At 30.6% G+C, this 18,007-nt stretch overlaps 1 protein-coding gene and 3 non-coding genes across 4 annotated transcripts; 3 read left to right on the top strand and 1 right to left on the bottom strand.

Annotated features, from left to right (window-relative positions):
- Nucleotides 1–5,439: 5,439 nt before the first annotated feature.
- Nucleotides 5,440–7,582, bottom strand: LOC112526934. The gene is made up of 2 exons (XM_025137379.1): nucleotides 7,249–7,582; nucleotides 5,440–5,785 (listed from the first exon to the last, which is right to left on the bottom strand). Exons 1-2 carry the CDS (start codon nucleotides 7,487–7,489, stop codon nucleotides 5,574–5,576), a joined length of 453 nt encoding a protein of 150 aa, XP_024993147.1. The 5' UTR covers nucleotides 7,490–7,582; the 3' UTR covers nucleotides 5,440–5,573.
- Nucleotides 7,583–9,492: 1,910 nt separating this feature from the next.
- TRNAC-GCA lies at nucleotides 9,493–9,564 on the top strand. Its single transcript has one exon. It is a non-coding gene; the product is annotated as a tRNA-Cys (tRNA).
- A 3,306-nt stretch (nucleotides 9,565–12,870) lies between these two features.
- TRNAC-GCA lies at nucleotides 12,871–12,942 on the top strand. Its single transcript has one exon. It is a non-coding gene; the product is annotated as a tRNA-Cys (tRNA).
- A 4,381-nt stretch (nucleotides 12,943–17,323) lies between these two features.
- Nucleotides 17,324–17,395, top strand: TRNAC-GCA. The gene has a single exon. It is a non-coding gene; the product is annotated as a tRNA-Cys (tRNA).
- The last annotated feature ends 612 nt before the right edge of the window (nucleotides 17,396–18,007 follow it).

Here is an 18,007-nt window from a genome sequence, read left to right as displayed (position 1 = left end):
TTTATTATTTCAGTCGATGTTATAATATGGTCTTATGTGATTTTAAAATATATCGATATTAGTATCAAATAACTATTTAAAATTAATAATAAAGTAATTTATATTTGTTTTAATAATATAATTTTTTATAAATATAATAACTAATTATTTTGTTAGAACTCAATAATTATCTTAATTATATTTTAGATTTTTTATATTTTAAAATGAGATATTTATCTTTTATTTGATTACGTTTATCTGCAGTTACTTACACAAATTCAAACATAGAGCTTTAATAAGTTATACTTACGCACAAATTACTTGTAATCTCGAATTTTAAGTAATATGCATCAATAAATAGCATTTCATGCATAAAAAATGGGTTTTAAGAGTTTTTATCAAATGTTTTATAATATAGTATAGATATACAGCAATGCAACAAACAAACTCATACACTCTCCTCACCTTTTGTGAGATTTAAACCTCTGTCCTCATAGGAGGGCAAAGGCTATGATACCGCTAGGTCAAAGGCCATTTGGTAAATTTATATATGTTGATCCCTTCAATCTAACGACTTATTGAAGAAAGTTGATTATGAAAAAACTGGTTGATGATTTTGTTTAAAATAACGTTAGGAGAATGATTCTATTTAAATGAAATTTTTATGTTTATTTTGTTATTTTAATACATTTTTTTTTTAATTTATAAGACTTTTAATATAACATATGATAGGAATTTTTATACTTTGTTCTATTCGTTACTCATCCAATCGATCTATAGTCTTGATTTAAGTGTAACAGGACCTCCAAAAAGATTGAGACGACCCTAATTATGAATTAGTTTATAACATTCAAATACAACGATAAGTTGTAACTGTTCTGTAATATAGTAAAAATATTGTATAAATATATGCGGTGAAATTTTGAAAAGCAGGTTAAAGCTATTGTAAAAATATATATACATCAATATGAATATCCAATTAAAGAGAATAAAATAAATTTTTTGATTGGGCAAATTGCATGGAAAGGTAATGTACTTTAACTTGATTTCTATTTCGGGTAATGTACTTTCAAAACTTTCATTTTGGTACCTAAGATGTAAAGTTTTAAACATTTAAGTACTCAGACAACCAGTTGAAGTATTAAATGGTTACCATGTTGATGTGGCGAGTGATGTGGCATCCAATTCAGTATTATTTGCTCAAGCATTAACCGGATATCACATCACTCGCCACATCAGCATGCATGGTAGCCGGTTAATGCTTCAACCGAGGTTACCCGGGTAGCTAAATGTTTAAAACTTTATATCTTAGTTACTAAAATATAAGTTTTGAAAGTACGTTACCCAAAATATGAATCAAGTTAAAGTATATTACATTTTCATGCAATTTGTCCTTTTTGATTTGATCTGTTTGATTAAAAAATTAACTGTATTTAAGATAATTTAGACTTTTTTTAACTTAAGAAATATGTAGGTTTCTAGAACTTGGTCCATTTATATGGAAAGAGTAATATATATCTTTCTAAAAACCTTTCAAACTTTCATTCTTATTGTTTAAGGCAAATTGTATGAAAAATTAACATATTTTAACTTGATCTTATTTTGGGTAATGTACTTTCAAAACTTTCATTTTTGTACCTAAGATGTAAAGTTTTAAACATTTAAATACCCGGGTAACAGGTTGGAGACTAATTTTAGATTATAAAAAATACTAATTTTAGATCAAAAAAATCCATGTCACTAATCACGTTAGCAAATAATATTGAGTTGAATACCACATCACTCGCTACATCAGCATGATAATCATTTAATACTTCAACCGGTTATCCGGGTACTTAAATGTTTAGAACTTTACATCTTGGGTACCAAAATGGAAGTTTTCAAAGTACGTTACTCAGAATAAGAATTAAGTTAAAATATGTTATTTTTTCATGCAATTTGCCTTTAAATATTAAGAAATATTCTGGGAAGACAAACCCTACAAACTTCATATTTTAAGCGATTAAACCCTTTAACAATTTTTAAAATAAATAAATCTATGTTCTTTGTAAAACCAGTCAATTTTATTTTTTTGTCTATAAAACCAGTCAATGTGATTAAATCATGGGAAAAGTTTGGAAAAAAACCAACAAGACTTCTGTATTTTAAGCAATTAAATTCTTTGACATTTTTTTTAATGTATAAATCCTTATCTATACTATATTATAAAGCATTTGACACATACTCTTAAAAACCATTTTTTATGCATTAAGTATTGTTTATTGATGTATATTACTTAAAATTTGAGGTTACAAATAAATTGTACGTAAATACAACTTATTAAAGCTTCATGTTTAAATTCGTATAACTAACTACAGATAAACATAATCAACTACATGATAAACATCTTATTTTAAATATAAAAAATCTAAAATATAATTAAAATAATAATTGAGTTCTAACAGAATACTTAATTATTATCCTTATAAAAATTATATTATTATACCAAAAATAAATTACTTTATCATGAAACCTAAATTAAATTATAATAAAATAATTGAATTATAGAAATTACATAAAGAATGCGAATTTTTAAATAGTTAATTTGATACTAATATCGATATATTTTTTTCAAATTTTTATAAATATTAACACTATCGCTTTCTCAAAATCACATAAAACCGTATTATATTGACAGAGACACAAAATAAAACGAAACATTATCTCGATGTATTTTGCTGTATTACACAAATATCCTTCTAGTATTTATAAAACCAAAATGAATACATCATTTCTCTCGTGATTTATCAATAGATCAGTAACAAAGTACAATGAACCAATAATACAAAAATGATATATCATTTCCATCAGCATCTCCAAAGCATACAAAGTTGTGTCAAAAAATAGGTCACACCGTTAAACGAGCATTCATATAAAATCGTATTTTGGTATCGTTTTAACTTTAAAAAAACAAATCTAAAACATAAAAAGAAAACATGTTTTCCGGGGGTCGCCATTCATACCCCCTCCTCACTTAGAATACCCGTAGGAGGGGATATGAATAAAATACAGCTTTTCGGTCAATCCCCCTCTCTTTCCCTTCAGTTTTCCTTATGGCATATCCATCCCCATCACAACATCTCCAAGACAGTAGCCATCCTCCTCCTTCCACACCGCCACCATCGCTTTCTCCACATAATGACGGTGGGACCAGTATAATAAAGGCACCCTAGATTAGGGGTGCTCAAAAACCCGATGAACCCGATCAACCCGATCAACCCAACCCGAATTTAAAAAAAAACCTCCAACCCGAGGTAACCCGATGCATGATTGATAAAAAAATTAGCCAACCCGACCTTATTGGGTTGCAATCGGGTCAGGCCTAAAAAAACCCGACCAACCCGACAACCCGATGAACCCGACCTTAACTTTAGCTTTGAATTGTAGATGACAATCATGACATGACCAACCTCAACGTCAAGAAAGCGAAAACATCGGGRTTKGAAACGTCTAAAACTATTGTTGTTGATTGTTGTATTATCATTTGGTTTAAAYATTTTTATTGTAATATCTAAATATTTGATGAACTTGCATATTATCTTGAATGGTCGGTCGTATTTCAAAAGAAAGTCTTCTTTATTTTATGTGATTTTACATTGTTTAAACACAACCCGATCAACCCGAACAACCCGAACGGGTTGGGTTGGGTTGGGTTGGGTTGAACTTTTGTTTGGGTTGGGTTGGGTTGAAAATTTTCAAACCGCCAACAATGGGTTGGGTTGTTAAAACGGCTCCAACCCGATCAACCCGGGCCGTGAGCGCCCCTACCCTAGATGGTGGATGGTGGCATCGTACCTTTATTACAGAGTTGAAGTGATAAAAACATCTCCAACAACTATGCTAAAATATAAATTTTGGATTATTCTTTTTTGCTCCAACATCTATGCTAAAATAGAGAAAAGACAGAAATCTCCAAATTTTGAGAAATCTATAAAACTTAATATTAAAGAGAGAGATATATTATTTTAATTGTTTTCATCAGAGAAATTGAATGTGTTATAATTTTTTAAAGGTATATCACACTAATAAATTTATAAAATAATTTAATAATATAATTAATGCCAGAATTGCTAAAATAAAATACACGTTAGAGTATTTTTCAGATTTTTTGAATTTTAGTACTTTATTTCAAAAAAAAAATTATAACATAACCGTTAAAAATGCACCAATCATGGGTTCATGACAACTCAAGAACCAAAACTACACAAAATTTTGCATTCTTGAAATCTCAAAGAAAATTAAAGGGAAAACTAAGAACATATTACATCTAGAGATCAATGGTTTATTGGTTAATTACAAGTAGTAACGAAATTAAACAAATACAATATATCCCATTCAAAAATGGTCTGATTGGTTTTCTCAAGACAGGCTATTTTTGCGTATAATTGGGCTTTTCTAGGCTAGGTATTTCCAGAACAGGGTTGAGTTTTTTTGTGCATCTCTAAGGTTCTCCATGTATGTTGTCAAATCATGGCGACTCATTGAGATCTCAGAAAAACAAGAATATATATGTATTACATCTTGAGATTAATGGCTTTTGGTTGATCACAACACAAGTCCGTAACTAAATCAAACAAATACGGTATATCCCATTAAAAAAATGACCCATCGGGCTTTTTCAAAACAGACTATTTTCGAGCTTAACCAGGCTTTTTTGCGGGCCAAGCTCGGGCCAGGCCAGGGTTGGATTTTTTTGGTGCATTCTAGGGTTCTCTATGCATGTCAATGTCACCAAATCATGGCAACTCATTGAAATCTCAAAAAGAAAAAAGAAAAACAAGAATATGCATGTATTACATCTTGACTTCTCGAGATCGATGGCTTTTGGTTAATTACAAAACAAGCCAGTAACCAAATCAAACAAATACAATATATCCCACTTAAAAAAGTCCCGGTCGGGCTTTTTCAAGATACGCTATTTTTGGGCTTAACCGGGCTTTTTTGGGCCTATCCAGGGTTGGTTTTTTTTTTCCCATCTCTAGGGTTCTCCATGTATATCACCAAATCATGGCAAATTGGCAACTCATTGGAATCTCAAAAAGAAAAAAAAAAAAAAATACGTATGTATTACATCTTGACTTCTCAAGATCAATGGCTTCTGGTTAATTACAAAACAAGCCAGTAACCAAATCAAACAAACACAATATATCCCACTCAAAAAGGACCCGGTCGGTTTTTTCAGGATACGCTATTTTTGGGCATAACCGGGCTTTTTTGGGCCTGTCCAGGGTTTGGGTTTTTTTTGCATCTCTAGGGTTCTCCATGTATGTCACCAAATCATGGCAACTCATTGGAATCTCAAAAAGGAAAAAACAAAGAATGTACATATATGTTGCATCTTGAGCTGAATGGCTTTTGGTTAATTACAACACAAGTCAGTAACCAAACCAAACAAATCCAGTATATCCCACTCAAGTACGCTGATACGGAGAAATGTCAAAGGTTTAGTTTAAATGATATTTGGTCATAACAATGGATTCAAGTCGATCCAAAAAACGAGCATATAGACTTTCATTCAAACAAATACTAGTCATTAACAAATGTAAGGTGTTACCTCAAATGAAGCTATCTTCTGAGGTGATCTTTCTTCTTTTGAAAGCAGGATGGATTCCACTGTTGAAAGAATCAAGTTTGTCGATTCTCGAAATACAATCTTTCATTCTCTTCAAAAGGGACGGCATTGCAGAAGCGTTGTTGTAAATCTTCTGCTTAATCATTTGTATTTTTTCGGTATATATCGGGTCATGTTCTACTAATGCCTCGCTCTCTGAATCAAAAGAAAATAGAAAATTTGACCCTTTTAAGTTAAAGCTTACATATGAAAGACGTTGGGAATAATTTACCAAAGACGAAACAAACATCGACTACATGAAAAAAAACCAGTATGGCAGTAGAAGGAGGTTAAGGGAAAACCCCAAAATAAAAACACTGAGGAACACCCCTGGTAACTGCTCATCTGGACAATTTACACATGTCCATACAAGTAATTGAAGTCGTTTCTTGGTATTTAAGCACATCATACAAGTAATTGAAGATGTTCAATGACGGTATGCACATGTGCATAAAAATGAAGAACGACTTTAGTTACTTGTATGCATATATGCATACCGTCCAAGTGAACAGTTATATGGGTGTTCCTCAGTTTTTCATTTTTTGCATATTTCCCCTGAACCTGACCCTATGGCAGGATATCTCACACAAAAATAGGATTTGTGGGTGAAATGTACGCGGACATAACTTCTACCCCATAGGATAGAGCGACTGCATCAGTGAAGATCTCCAGCTAAAATCAACAACGCAATGAATAGAGATTATATGATGTTTAACCAATAAATATAAACACTATAAGAAGCCTCTTGTACATTGATTTGGCAAGTATTCAATCGAGAATGATCAATTTGCACATTGACATGACAACAAGCACTTGGTAATATTTTTTTGGGTAATCGTGGGTTTTTAGGTCAGCTTACCTGCACTGACTAATCCCCTGGGGAACCACGAATGGTCTGGAGTCATCACAGGTGAACCTCCATGGCCACAAGGGTTTGGCAGCGTATTCGAACCTGGAGTAGATGAGATTTTCCCCTACATCCCGCTCAACCAGTGCGCCACAACCCAAGTGGTTAGTAATTGGTAGTTTTGGTTGTGGTTCACAAGAATATATCTTTTGTCATAATAAAATAAATTTAAAATAATCTTGAGAGGTAGCTCAATCGATAAATAAAGGCTAGGCCTTGGGGCTCCTCCACATAAGTCGCCACATAACAGAACAAGGATCATTGTTCCATGTTTGGCTGGACTTTTATGTTCTGTCATGTCTAGTTTTGTCTAACCAAACACTGAACGTCTATCTTGTCCTGTCTCACCTGTCTCGTTACCAAACCCACCCTGAGAGTAAATAAATAACCCATAACACCCATCTTCATATTCTACTAAGCAACTAACTATGCAAACCAAACATGTTTCCAACCATTTCAAAATTTCAAAACCCTAACCATCAAATTCCACCTCTTTTGCACCCATCTCTTTCAGCACAATGCTGACATTATCTAAGTTCATCTAATCTCTGTCATCTAAGTCATAAATCGGAGCTCTAAAGATCCAGAAGTTGGACATGGATGAGCAAGCATCAGATAGTAGCATACTAAGCAACTAATTAACAGCCCCAACATGTTAATTAACAAGCGAATCACAGTTCGCAAGAAGAAAACAGTGAAATTCTATGTGTACCTGGATTCGGATTACTGGAGGTTCCAGGATCATTATCAAACTGGTTCAAATTAACCGGCCTCTGAGCAGAGAGAACTGAGGCCAGAGTGTTCTGGAGCTGAGTCGGCAATGTTTCTCTAAACTCCGCTATCTTCTTCGCCATAAGCTTCACATCTTCTTCTAATGTCTCAAGCTCCTGGACTTCATCGGATACCTGATCTAGGGCTTGTTCTTCGGGCTGATGTTGTTCCTCCATTTCCATTTTGGATCTTTAGATCTCCGATGATGATTTGAATAGCAGAGTTATGGATGAAATCAAATCACGCCAGGGTCGTTTGAATCGTGTTCAAAAGAGGGGGAATTTGGTGATTAGGGTTTTGAAAATTTTCAAATTTCGAAATGGTTGGAAACATGTCCGCTTGCACACAAAATAATGGTTTTTTTGGAAAATGAAACAAAAAATGAGAATGAGAATTTTATACAGTATTTTTTTCTTTTATCGTAGTATATAAAAATTAGAAGGTCGTTACAAGTATCATTATATCAATTTGTTACGTATCAACGCATGTATTTTAAAACTACAATAAAAACACAAGTTTCTTTTGGTAAAAGTTTACAAAACTTTTACTCCACCTCAAATCCGAGTTTGAATCTTGTTAGAGTTATTTCAGGATTGAACTAACCAACAGATCAACGATGATTTTGTGAAAAATATTCATACATTTGTTTCATATAGTCAAATGGTATCACCGTTTACAAAAAAAAAAAATGGATTCGTCCCTGAAAATGAACCTATTGTATTATACAAAATCAAACAGTTTTTTTATATTCAATCTCATCAAGGACTACTTAAATAACCCTAACAAAATGTTACATATTTTCTAAAACGTTTATAACGTTTTTTTTAACGTGAAATTTTATATTTTATATGAACCAACTGTATTTGGTATAAACTTTTTCCAGTCATTGCATATTAATACTGATTTTATATCGATTTCATATTACATATATAAAACTTTGTCATTTTATTTAAATTATAAGTGATACTTTAAGTTTACAGGTAATATATATCAATTGCAAATAATAAAATCTGTAAACATTTATATATTAAAAAAAATACATAATACAAGTATTTGTCTTTTTTATATATTTAATTTTCGATTTTTATTCCAAATTATTTTTTATATATTCCCATGATGTCATAAATAAGGGTAAATTGCATGAAAAAATAATGTATTTTAACTTAATTATTATTTAGGGTAACGTACTTTTAAAACTTCTATTGTGATACCTAAGATATAAAGTTTTAAACATTTAAGTAATCGGGTAACCAGTTGAAGCATAAACCGTTTATCATGTTAATATGGTATACAACTCAGTATTATTTGCTGAAATATTAACCGGATACTGCATCACTCGCCATATCAACATGGTAACCGGATAATGTTTCAATCAGTTACCCATGTACTTAAATGTTTAAAACTACCACAATAGAAGTTTGGAAAGTACATTACCCAAAATAATGATCAAGTTAAAATGTGCAATTTACCCCATAAATAAGTATATTATTTTTTTCATAAGAAAATCAAATAATAATTCGACTTAAATTTTTATTAAACAATTATCATTAAAATAAAACATAATTTCAAACATAAGTTTTATATTTCTACTATAAGAATATTCGCGTAATGCAGCGAGATAATTCTCGATTTTAATGTTTAGTTTTTATTTTTTGTCTCTATCGATATAATACGATTTTATGCAGTTTTGAGAAAGTGATAATGTTATTATTATTTGAATGAAATATAAATTTGAAAATAGCATAAAAATTAAAAAAAAAATTGATATTAGTATCAAATTAACTATTTAATAGTTATCATTTTTTTTGTGTAACCTATTTAATCCAATTCTTTATTATAATTTAATTTAGATTTAGTGACAAAATAATTTATATATGGTTTAATAATATAATTTTTTATAAAGATAATATTAGAATTCAATAATTATTTTAATTATATTTTAGATTTTTTATATTTAAAATGAATGTTTATCATGTATTTGATTATGTTTATCTGCAGTTAATTACACGATTTTAAAAATGAAGATTTAATAAGTTGTACTTAATCAAAAATACTGTAATATTGAATTTTAAGTAATATGCATCAATAATGAGTACTTCATGCATAAAAATGGTTTTTAACAGTTTTTGTCAAATATTTTATAATATAGTATAGATAATTATAACTCTGAATAAACAACACACAGGGGTCCATAGCTCAGTGGTAGAGCAATTGACTGCAGATCAATAGGTCACCGGTTCGAACCCGGTTGGGCCCTTATCTTTTGCTTATATTTTCCTTCCTCTTTTTAATAATTTACAAGTTTAGTCCCTGTGGTTATATGCTTTTAACGATTTTTGTCCCTTTTTGAAAATTAAACGGATCGTGTCCATGCGGTTGTATTTTACAACAAAGTGGATCCTTAATGCAATCACAGAGACTCAGGTCATTGATTCATCTAAGGATCAAACTCATATCTCTACGGTTATATGTTTTAACGGTCTTTGTTCTATTTTGAAATTTTAATGGATCGTGTTTATGTGGTTGCACTTTTACAACAACGTTGGGCCGTTAAAGGTTGTTTTTTTACCCCTCTAATTTTCATTTTGTCCATGTGGTTTGTCAAAAATAATAATTTTCATCCCAACAGATTTAAAATTAAAAAATGGTCATCATAGTTTGCAAAAACGTCCAGATTTGACCCTTTCATCTAATGGCTATTAAAAAATCCGTTAAATAAAAGGCATTTTTGTCATTGTATCAATTTTTTGTCTTTTACATAATTAAAAACCGCATGAACCAAAAATCATAAAATCGATTTTGATTAGGTAAAAAAACAAAAAAATATAGATAAAAGAACAAAAATGTCTTTTATTTAACAAAATATATAACGATCATTAGAGGGAGGAACCAAATTTTGAACGTTTTTACAAACCATGATGGGAATATTATAGTTTTAAAACATCATGGACAAAAATGTTATTTTTGACAAACTATAGGGACTAAATTTATAGTTTACTCTTGGGTTTTTTTTAAAGTATATAATATTTATATACGACAAATGTAACAAATAAACTCACGTACCTTTCTCACATTTGGTGAGGTTTGAACTCCTTACCTTCTATGAAACCAAAAACTACAATACCGCTAGGCTAAAAGCTTTTTTCTTCCCTCCAATTTTTATTGCTTTTCTCCCTCCAGTTTTTATATGTTTTTTTTATATACTCTAATTTTTATTTTATTTTTATTATTTTTTCCAACTTTTATTGATTTTGTTTCTCTAATTTTCATTTCCTCCAATTTTTATTAATTCCAACAATTATCATAAGATCATTAAATTCGTAACAAAATTTGAGCACTTTTTTTTTGTGTTATAAAAGCAACAAAAAAATCATAACGAAAGAGTTGAAACAGTTATAAAACCGAATTCGAATATATAAATTAATTATAATCTTCAGAGTTAATTATATTTTTCGTCTCTGTAATTTGGTGTTTTTACTGTATCTCGTCTTCATTTTAAAAACATAACGTGTTCCTATGGTTGTATTTTTTTAACTAGTTGGGTTTATGAGGAGCTGGTTTTAGTGTTTGGGAATTTCAACGAGCTGGGTCTCTACATAAATTAACAAATGGTCCATTTGGTTGTATCGAGGACCCAACTCGTTAAAAATATGAAACAACAAAGACCCAACTCGTTAAAAATATGTAACCACAGAGACCCAACTCGTCAAAAATATGTAACCGCAGAGACCCAACTCGTCAAAAATATGAAACCACATGAACCTAACTTGTTGATTTTCAAAATATGGGGCGAAAATGGCAATTTTTAACAAACCTTAGGGACCAAAAATGTAGTTTACTCTTGAATTTAATATCTTACATCAAATTTTTAAACAATTATATTTAATGCAGAACATAAGGATGGGGAATATTGATCGAAACAACAGTGAGTTACACGATCTAGCCACGACTTCAGTCTCGTGTGATGTTTAGTGAGTTGCGCAAACCTAACTCGTGACTTTTGTCGTGGCTAAGGTCGTGTGGATGGTTGTTTAGCTGAAGATCGTCCTTTTCTGATGCCACACCTGTATAAATGAAGTAAGGAAAATTGGCAAAGGGTGCAACTCATTTGGCAAAGGGTATAACGACTTGCCCAAATACAAGACATGTACAGGGTTCGATCCCCCACCCTCCATGTGCTAACCTCAGCCGCTAAATGAGCCAAAAAAAATGTCCCTCACATTGGCATTCTTGAATATGGGTTCTGTGTGGGTCCGTTAGGATTGTCAATAATCAATTTTCTCCCTAATAAATGAAGTAAGGCATTAAGAGGCAAAAGAGGTGCGTTATCCACAAAAGAAATGGAGTTTTTGATGTGCTTTTGGACGAAGGATCGTATGAGAATGAAAGTTAAGGTGAGAAGCGTAAAAAAAGATTTGAACCATCGATCACTTTTAATCTCGTGCCCACCCATAAATTACGCTTCATAAAGGAATTGATCTGCTGCATCTCGGTGCACCTCGTTAACGTTGACATTCAATTAAGATTGATCCAATGTGGAGATATATTCTTAAGCTTCTAGCTGTAATTTTTTTTTCTCACTAGAACCCAACATGTGCTTTTGTGTCTGTAAATGAGAGGCTATCAAGTACTTACTGGAAAAAAATATCAGTAATGAATAACCCAAAAATATTATTTGTGTTATTAATCATGAACCGTTGATTTCATATTATCAAGTTATTTATATTTCCCATTTTAAACTTGTCATTTGTTACTAAAATGCAACAAAGAGAAAACGGAGTATATTAACGGTGACTTTGCTAGTTGGTAAATTTGTTGTTAAATGTCGTTGAATCGAGTAAAAGCAATCAACGTTACTGATTCAGTAACAGATAATTTTTTGTTGGTAAACAACATCTCCTAAGACATAAGAGACTCTTAGGAGCCGTTTACCAAACGTTTACTTGGGTAAGTGAACACCAAGTCAGAATATCTTATCGGGCGAATATATGGTAAGGACCAAGAAAATCTTACCTGGTAAAAAGCGAGACAAAGAGCAAGAGTTTTACCTGGTAAGTGAGGGCGACGACTCTTACCACGATAAACGTTTACCGATAAGTTGTTGCATACGATACCGTTTTGCTGGACTAAAATGTTAGTATGTTACTCGGTAAGTAAATGATAGTGTTAAATTTTACCCGTAAATGTTTGGTAAACGACCCTTTAATTAAAAACGACAAAAATTCAGTAAACAGACAATAAATAATTTGGGCCAATTTGGTTTTCAATGCTTTATTTTTCTATTTTTTCTTAATTTCAATTTTTATTCCAACATTATTCTTTTTATTTATTTCTATAATATTATGAATAATTTTTACACCATTTTCCTTTGATAAGAAAATCATATTATAAATCAATTTACATATTTTTTTAAATAATTATCCATGAAATTTAAAAAAAAATCAAATTAACTCCGAATTTAGTTTTAATTTTAAAACTATAATTCACTTGTAAAATAATTAAATTATATTAATTATTAATATTTTAAGTATATATAATTACAAGCTGATGAAACAACACACAAGGGTCCATAGCTCAGTGGTAGAGCAATTGACTGCAGATCAATAGGTCACCGGTTCGAACCCGGTTGGGCCCTTATCTTTGCTTGCTTTTTTTACCTTCTCATTTTTTTGATCACCGGTTCGAACCTGGTTGGGCCTTCAGATTATTTTTTTTTACTTCCCATTTTTAATGGTCATCAAAATCACGTGGTGGTGTATAGGGGTGCTCAAACATCCGACCAACCCAATGCAAAATAATTTAACTTGATGTCTAATCAAGTTATAAAATTTTCAAACCATAGGTATTTGGTTGATATTGAGTTACTATTATTTGAACTCAACCTAACCCGATGAACCCGATATCCATTTATTTTCTTGGATTTAATATGATTATTGAATTTCTATCAATATATACACTAAACAATTACACTATCACGTATGCTATTCATATACACATCTTTTCAATCTATTCACATCTCTATATAACTCATTTGTATATATGTTCAGTAACTGTAAACATATATACGTAAATTGAGAAAATTAACTGAATATGATATATATAAGAAGTATGGATAAGTTGTATCAAATGGTTGATGATGAAAAAGAAATTATGAGTAGAGAAATAACATGTTCAAGGTTAGAAGAGTATTTTAATGTATCAAAGTATCAACCCGACCAACTCGTACGGTTTGGGTTGGGCTGGGTTGCAATTTCGTTTGGGTTGAGTTGAGATTTTTCAAACCGCAAGCATTGAATTGGGTTGTTAAAATGTCTTCAACCGATCAACTCAACCCATGAACATCCCTAGTGGTGTATGATAAATTTGTAACAAAAAGAAGAAAATAAAAAATAATTATTTTTATTGATTATTATAACAAAGATACAAAAATCACCTTTTTTGTATCCGTCAATTATGTTTTATTTCTCATCAGTTTAATAAGATTCATAGTTTATTCAATTATATATTCAATTATATATAACTGTTTGGTAGTAATTTATTCAGTATAACTCAACGGGGATTTTCATATAGAAAATAAAATCACAATTGAATATTTATATTAAATAATTAATGGTTTTTAAATTATTAACTTATGGGTCGTTTACTAAAATCTTATTTGAGTAAGTGTTTACAAGTCATATTACTTTATCAGATAAATATGACAAGAAACCAAGAATCTTACTCGATATCCAACTCAATATTATTTGCTGAAACATTAACCGGATACCACATCACTTGCCACATCAGCATGATAATCGATTAATGCTTCAACCAGTTACCCGGATACTTAAATGTTTAAAACTTTACATCTCATGTACCAAAAATGAAAGTTTTGAAAATATGTTACCCAAAATACGAATCAAGTTAAATACGTTACTTTTTCATATAATTTGTCCTTTATAAAATTATTATTGATTTGTCGGTGGGATGCAATATCTTGTGTTCAAGTCTTCTTGTAGTATTTTTTTTATCTCAATTTTTTCATAAACATAATAAATCCGAAATTAAAAGTTAAAAACTAGGAAAACTGGTAAACATTGAATACAATCCACAAGGGTGGTGCCTGATTGGTTTGAGCTTGACTCCAAAGGTCAAAAGTACTAGGAGGTCCCAAGTTCAAATCCAAGGAGAAATAAAAATCCCTTTGTGGCAACGGAGGTTCAAATGTGGTGACTCCGGGATATCTGCAAAGCAGGTGGTCACTCTAGGATTAGTCAGCTCGCATAGCGAGTTGGATATCCAAGTTAATCAAAAAAAAGTCATGCAAACCAACTCCGTCATGAAAAAATAGTCTTACTAATGTAGTTTCATGAAATATAAGGGCACATAACGAAACGATACATTGAGACTCTTCAGTAATGTAATTTTCAAATATCACAGTGTTTCAAAACAAAAACAGTACAAAGTATTAATTATTGGATGTGATTAATCTTATTTAGATTTCATTTTATTTGAGAAAAGTATGTGTTGTCATGACGACGAGACAAGCTAAAGGTAATAAAATACAGTAAGACAGGAAATAACAAAAATCATTAATACACGAGTTGTGTTTGTACATATTTGTGATTCGACGTTTGAATCCATGTACCCTTTCTCATGTTTTTAGTAGCAATAGCACCGAAAGACCGAGTTGATGCACCTTGAACCTTGATACACTTGGGCCGACGCACCTAGGGTCAAGTCGGCCCTGCATGCATACCATGTCCACCGGTTCAAATCACCTATTTTCAAATCAAAAACCCTAAAAATCTCATATCCTTCTCTTGTCTCGTATAATGCTTCCTTCTTCATTACAGGTACCTGGATTCACAACTTCCTGTATTTATTTTATATTGCTTCTGTTTTCCCATATCAGTTTATAGACTTGGGATCACGTGAGACCAGTCTGTTTTCACTGAGACTACTTTTTTACACTTGAAATTTCACAACAAAACGTTGTGAAGGAAACCTTCACGGTGTTTTTGCTATTGATGTCCGACTTTATTTACCTTCACAACGTTTTCCTGTGAAGTTAATTTTTTTTAAATATTGTTCACCAAGTGTTATAATAAAACACTGAATGAGTAAGAAGTTATTGTTATTATTTTCAAATTATCAAACACTAGGTGTAACTCGATGCCAGTAAGTGATTAATAGATAATAAATGGCAAGTTGAGATGAGGAGTAGAAATATTTTGAAAATATAACTACAATGGTGATGTCTGATTGGTTTGAGTTTGGCTTTAAAGGTCAAAAGTACCAGGAGGTCCTAAGTTCAAATCAAAGGAGGAATAACAATCCTCTTGTGGCCATGGATGTTCAAATGTTGTGACTCCGGGCTATCTGCAAAACAGGTGGTTGCCCTGGGATTAGTCGGCTCGCATAACGGGTTGAATATCCATGTTAATAAAATAAATATTTTGAAAATATGATAACCAATTATTTTCATGACTTATTCATGACATCATGCATTTTCATTATTCATAATGAATAACCCAAAAATGTTATCATGAAATTCTCAAAATATTTATATTTCTCACTTGAACTTGTCCCTTATTACTAAATACAAAATACAACAGATTATATTGTCGACGACTTTTCTAGTCGGTAAATTCATCAACTAAATGTTGTCGACCAGAGGAAAAGGATCAATAAACATCCATGATTTATTAAAAGGTAAATTTGATTTTGGTAAACAGTTTTTCTTAATGAATAAAAGTTGAATGGTTTAATGCAAAATGATTAAGAGACTCTCATGATATAGTGCAAAATGAAATATAATTATTTGGTAATTGTTTACAATGAAATTATGGTACTGAATGGTTAAGGGAGACCCATCATACAAAATAATTCAGAGAGTTTTAGAACCATTAAGAGACATATTTTTTTTTGGAGATGTTGTCTCTTAATGGAACTATCAAAAGATAAACAAACAACCTCAAATGTTTTAACCCAATCTAATAGTAATTATATATTTGTCCTCTTTTTCCCTTTTAATTTTAATTTTTATTCGAACATTATTCTTTCTATATCTATACTATATTATAAAGCATTTGACAAAAAAATTTAAAAACCATTTTTTATGCATGAAGTATTGTTTATTGATGCATATTAATTAAAATTTAAGATTACAAGTAATTTTGCGTCAGTATAACTAATTAAAGCTCCATTTTTAAATTCGTGTAATTAACTGTTGATAAACATAATCAAATAGGATAAACATTCATTGTAAAGATATAAAAATCTAAAATATAATTAAGATAATCATTGAGTTCTAACAGAATGTTTAATTATTATCTTTATAAAAAATTATATTGTTAAACCAAAATTAATCTATAGTATATTATAAAACATTTGATAAAAACTCTTAAAAATTATTTTTTATGCATGAAATACTATTTATTGATAAATATTACTTAAAATTTAAGATTACAAGTAATTTTGCGTAAGTACAACTTATTAAAACTCCATTTTTAAATTCGTGTAATTAACTGTTGTTAAATATAATCAAATACATGATAAACATTTATTTTAAATATAGAAAATCTAAAATATAATTAAGATAATAATTGAGTTCTAACAGAATATTTAATCATTATCTTTATAAAAAAATTATATTATTACACCAAAAATAAATTACTTTGTTATTAAATCTGAATTAAATTACAATAAAAATCTAAATTAGAAAAGTTACACCAAAAAAACGAGAACTATTATATAGTTAATTTGATTTATTTTTTTTATAAATTTTTATGTTATCTTCAAATTGATATTTTAGTTTAAAAATAAAAACATTACCGCTTTCTCAAAAAGACATAAAATCATATTATATCGATAGAGACAAAAAATAAAAACTAAACATTAAAATCGAGATTTATCTCACTGCATTCTACGAGTACGCTTCTGGTATTACTTTAATGTTTTGATAGTTAGTATTATATTAATATTTAATAGTTTTAAGGTATATATAATTGTAAATTTGATTAAACAACACACATGGGTCCATAGCTCAGTGGTAGAGCAATTGACTGCAGATCAATAGGTCACCGGTTCGAACCCGGTTGGGCCCTTATTTTTTTCTTTCCTTTTTTCTTCCTCTTTTTAAGAGTAAATTACATGTTTCATCCCTGTGGTTATGTGTTTTTAACGGTTTTTGTCCTGCTTTTCAAAATTTATTTGGGTCGTGTCCATGTGGTTGCATTTTTACAACGATTTGGGTTCTTAATGCAATCATAAGGACCCAAATCGTTGATTTATTTAGAGATCAAATCCATTTCTTTGTTTTTCAAAATTTAATGGGTGGCGTCCATGTGGTTGCATTTTTACAACGAGTTGGGTTCTTAATACAACCACAAGGACCCAGGTCATTGATTTATTCAGGGATCAAATCCATACCTTCGGTTTTATTTTAACGGTCTTTGTTCTATCTTAAACTTTTAACGAGTCATGTCTATGTGGTTGCATGTTTACAGCGAGGTGGGTCCTTACTGCAATTGTAGAAACCGAGGTCGTTGATTTATATAAGGACTTGTTAGAAAAATGCAAGCACACGGACCTAAATCATTGAAAAAATTGCAACTGTAGACATGTTGCTAAATAATGCAACCACAAGGACACATATCGTTGAATGATAAAAAGAAAAGGACAAATCTCGTTAGAAACACCCAACGAGAGGGACTAAA

Source organism: Cynara cardunculus (genome assembly GCF_001531365.2).
Source record: "Cynara cardunculus var. scolymus isolate 2C chromosome LG 14, CcrdV1, whole genome shotgun sequence".
In the NCBI taxonomy this organism is placed as follows: domain Eukaryota; kingdom Viridiplantae; phylum Streptophyta; class Magnoliopsida; order Asterales; family Asteraceae; genus Cynara; species Cynara cardunculus.
Note: the sequence above shows the minus strand (reverse complement) of the source record. Positions and strands in the feature narration are given on the sequence as shown.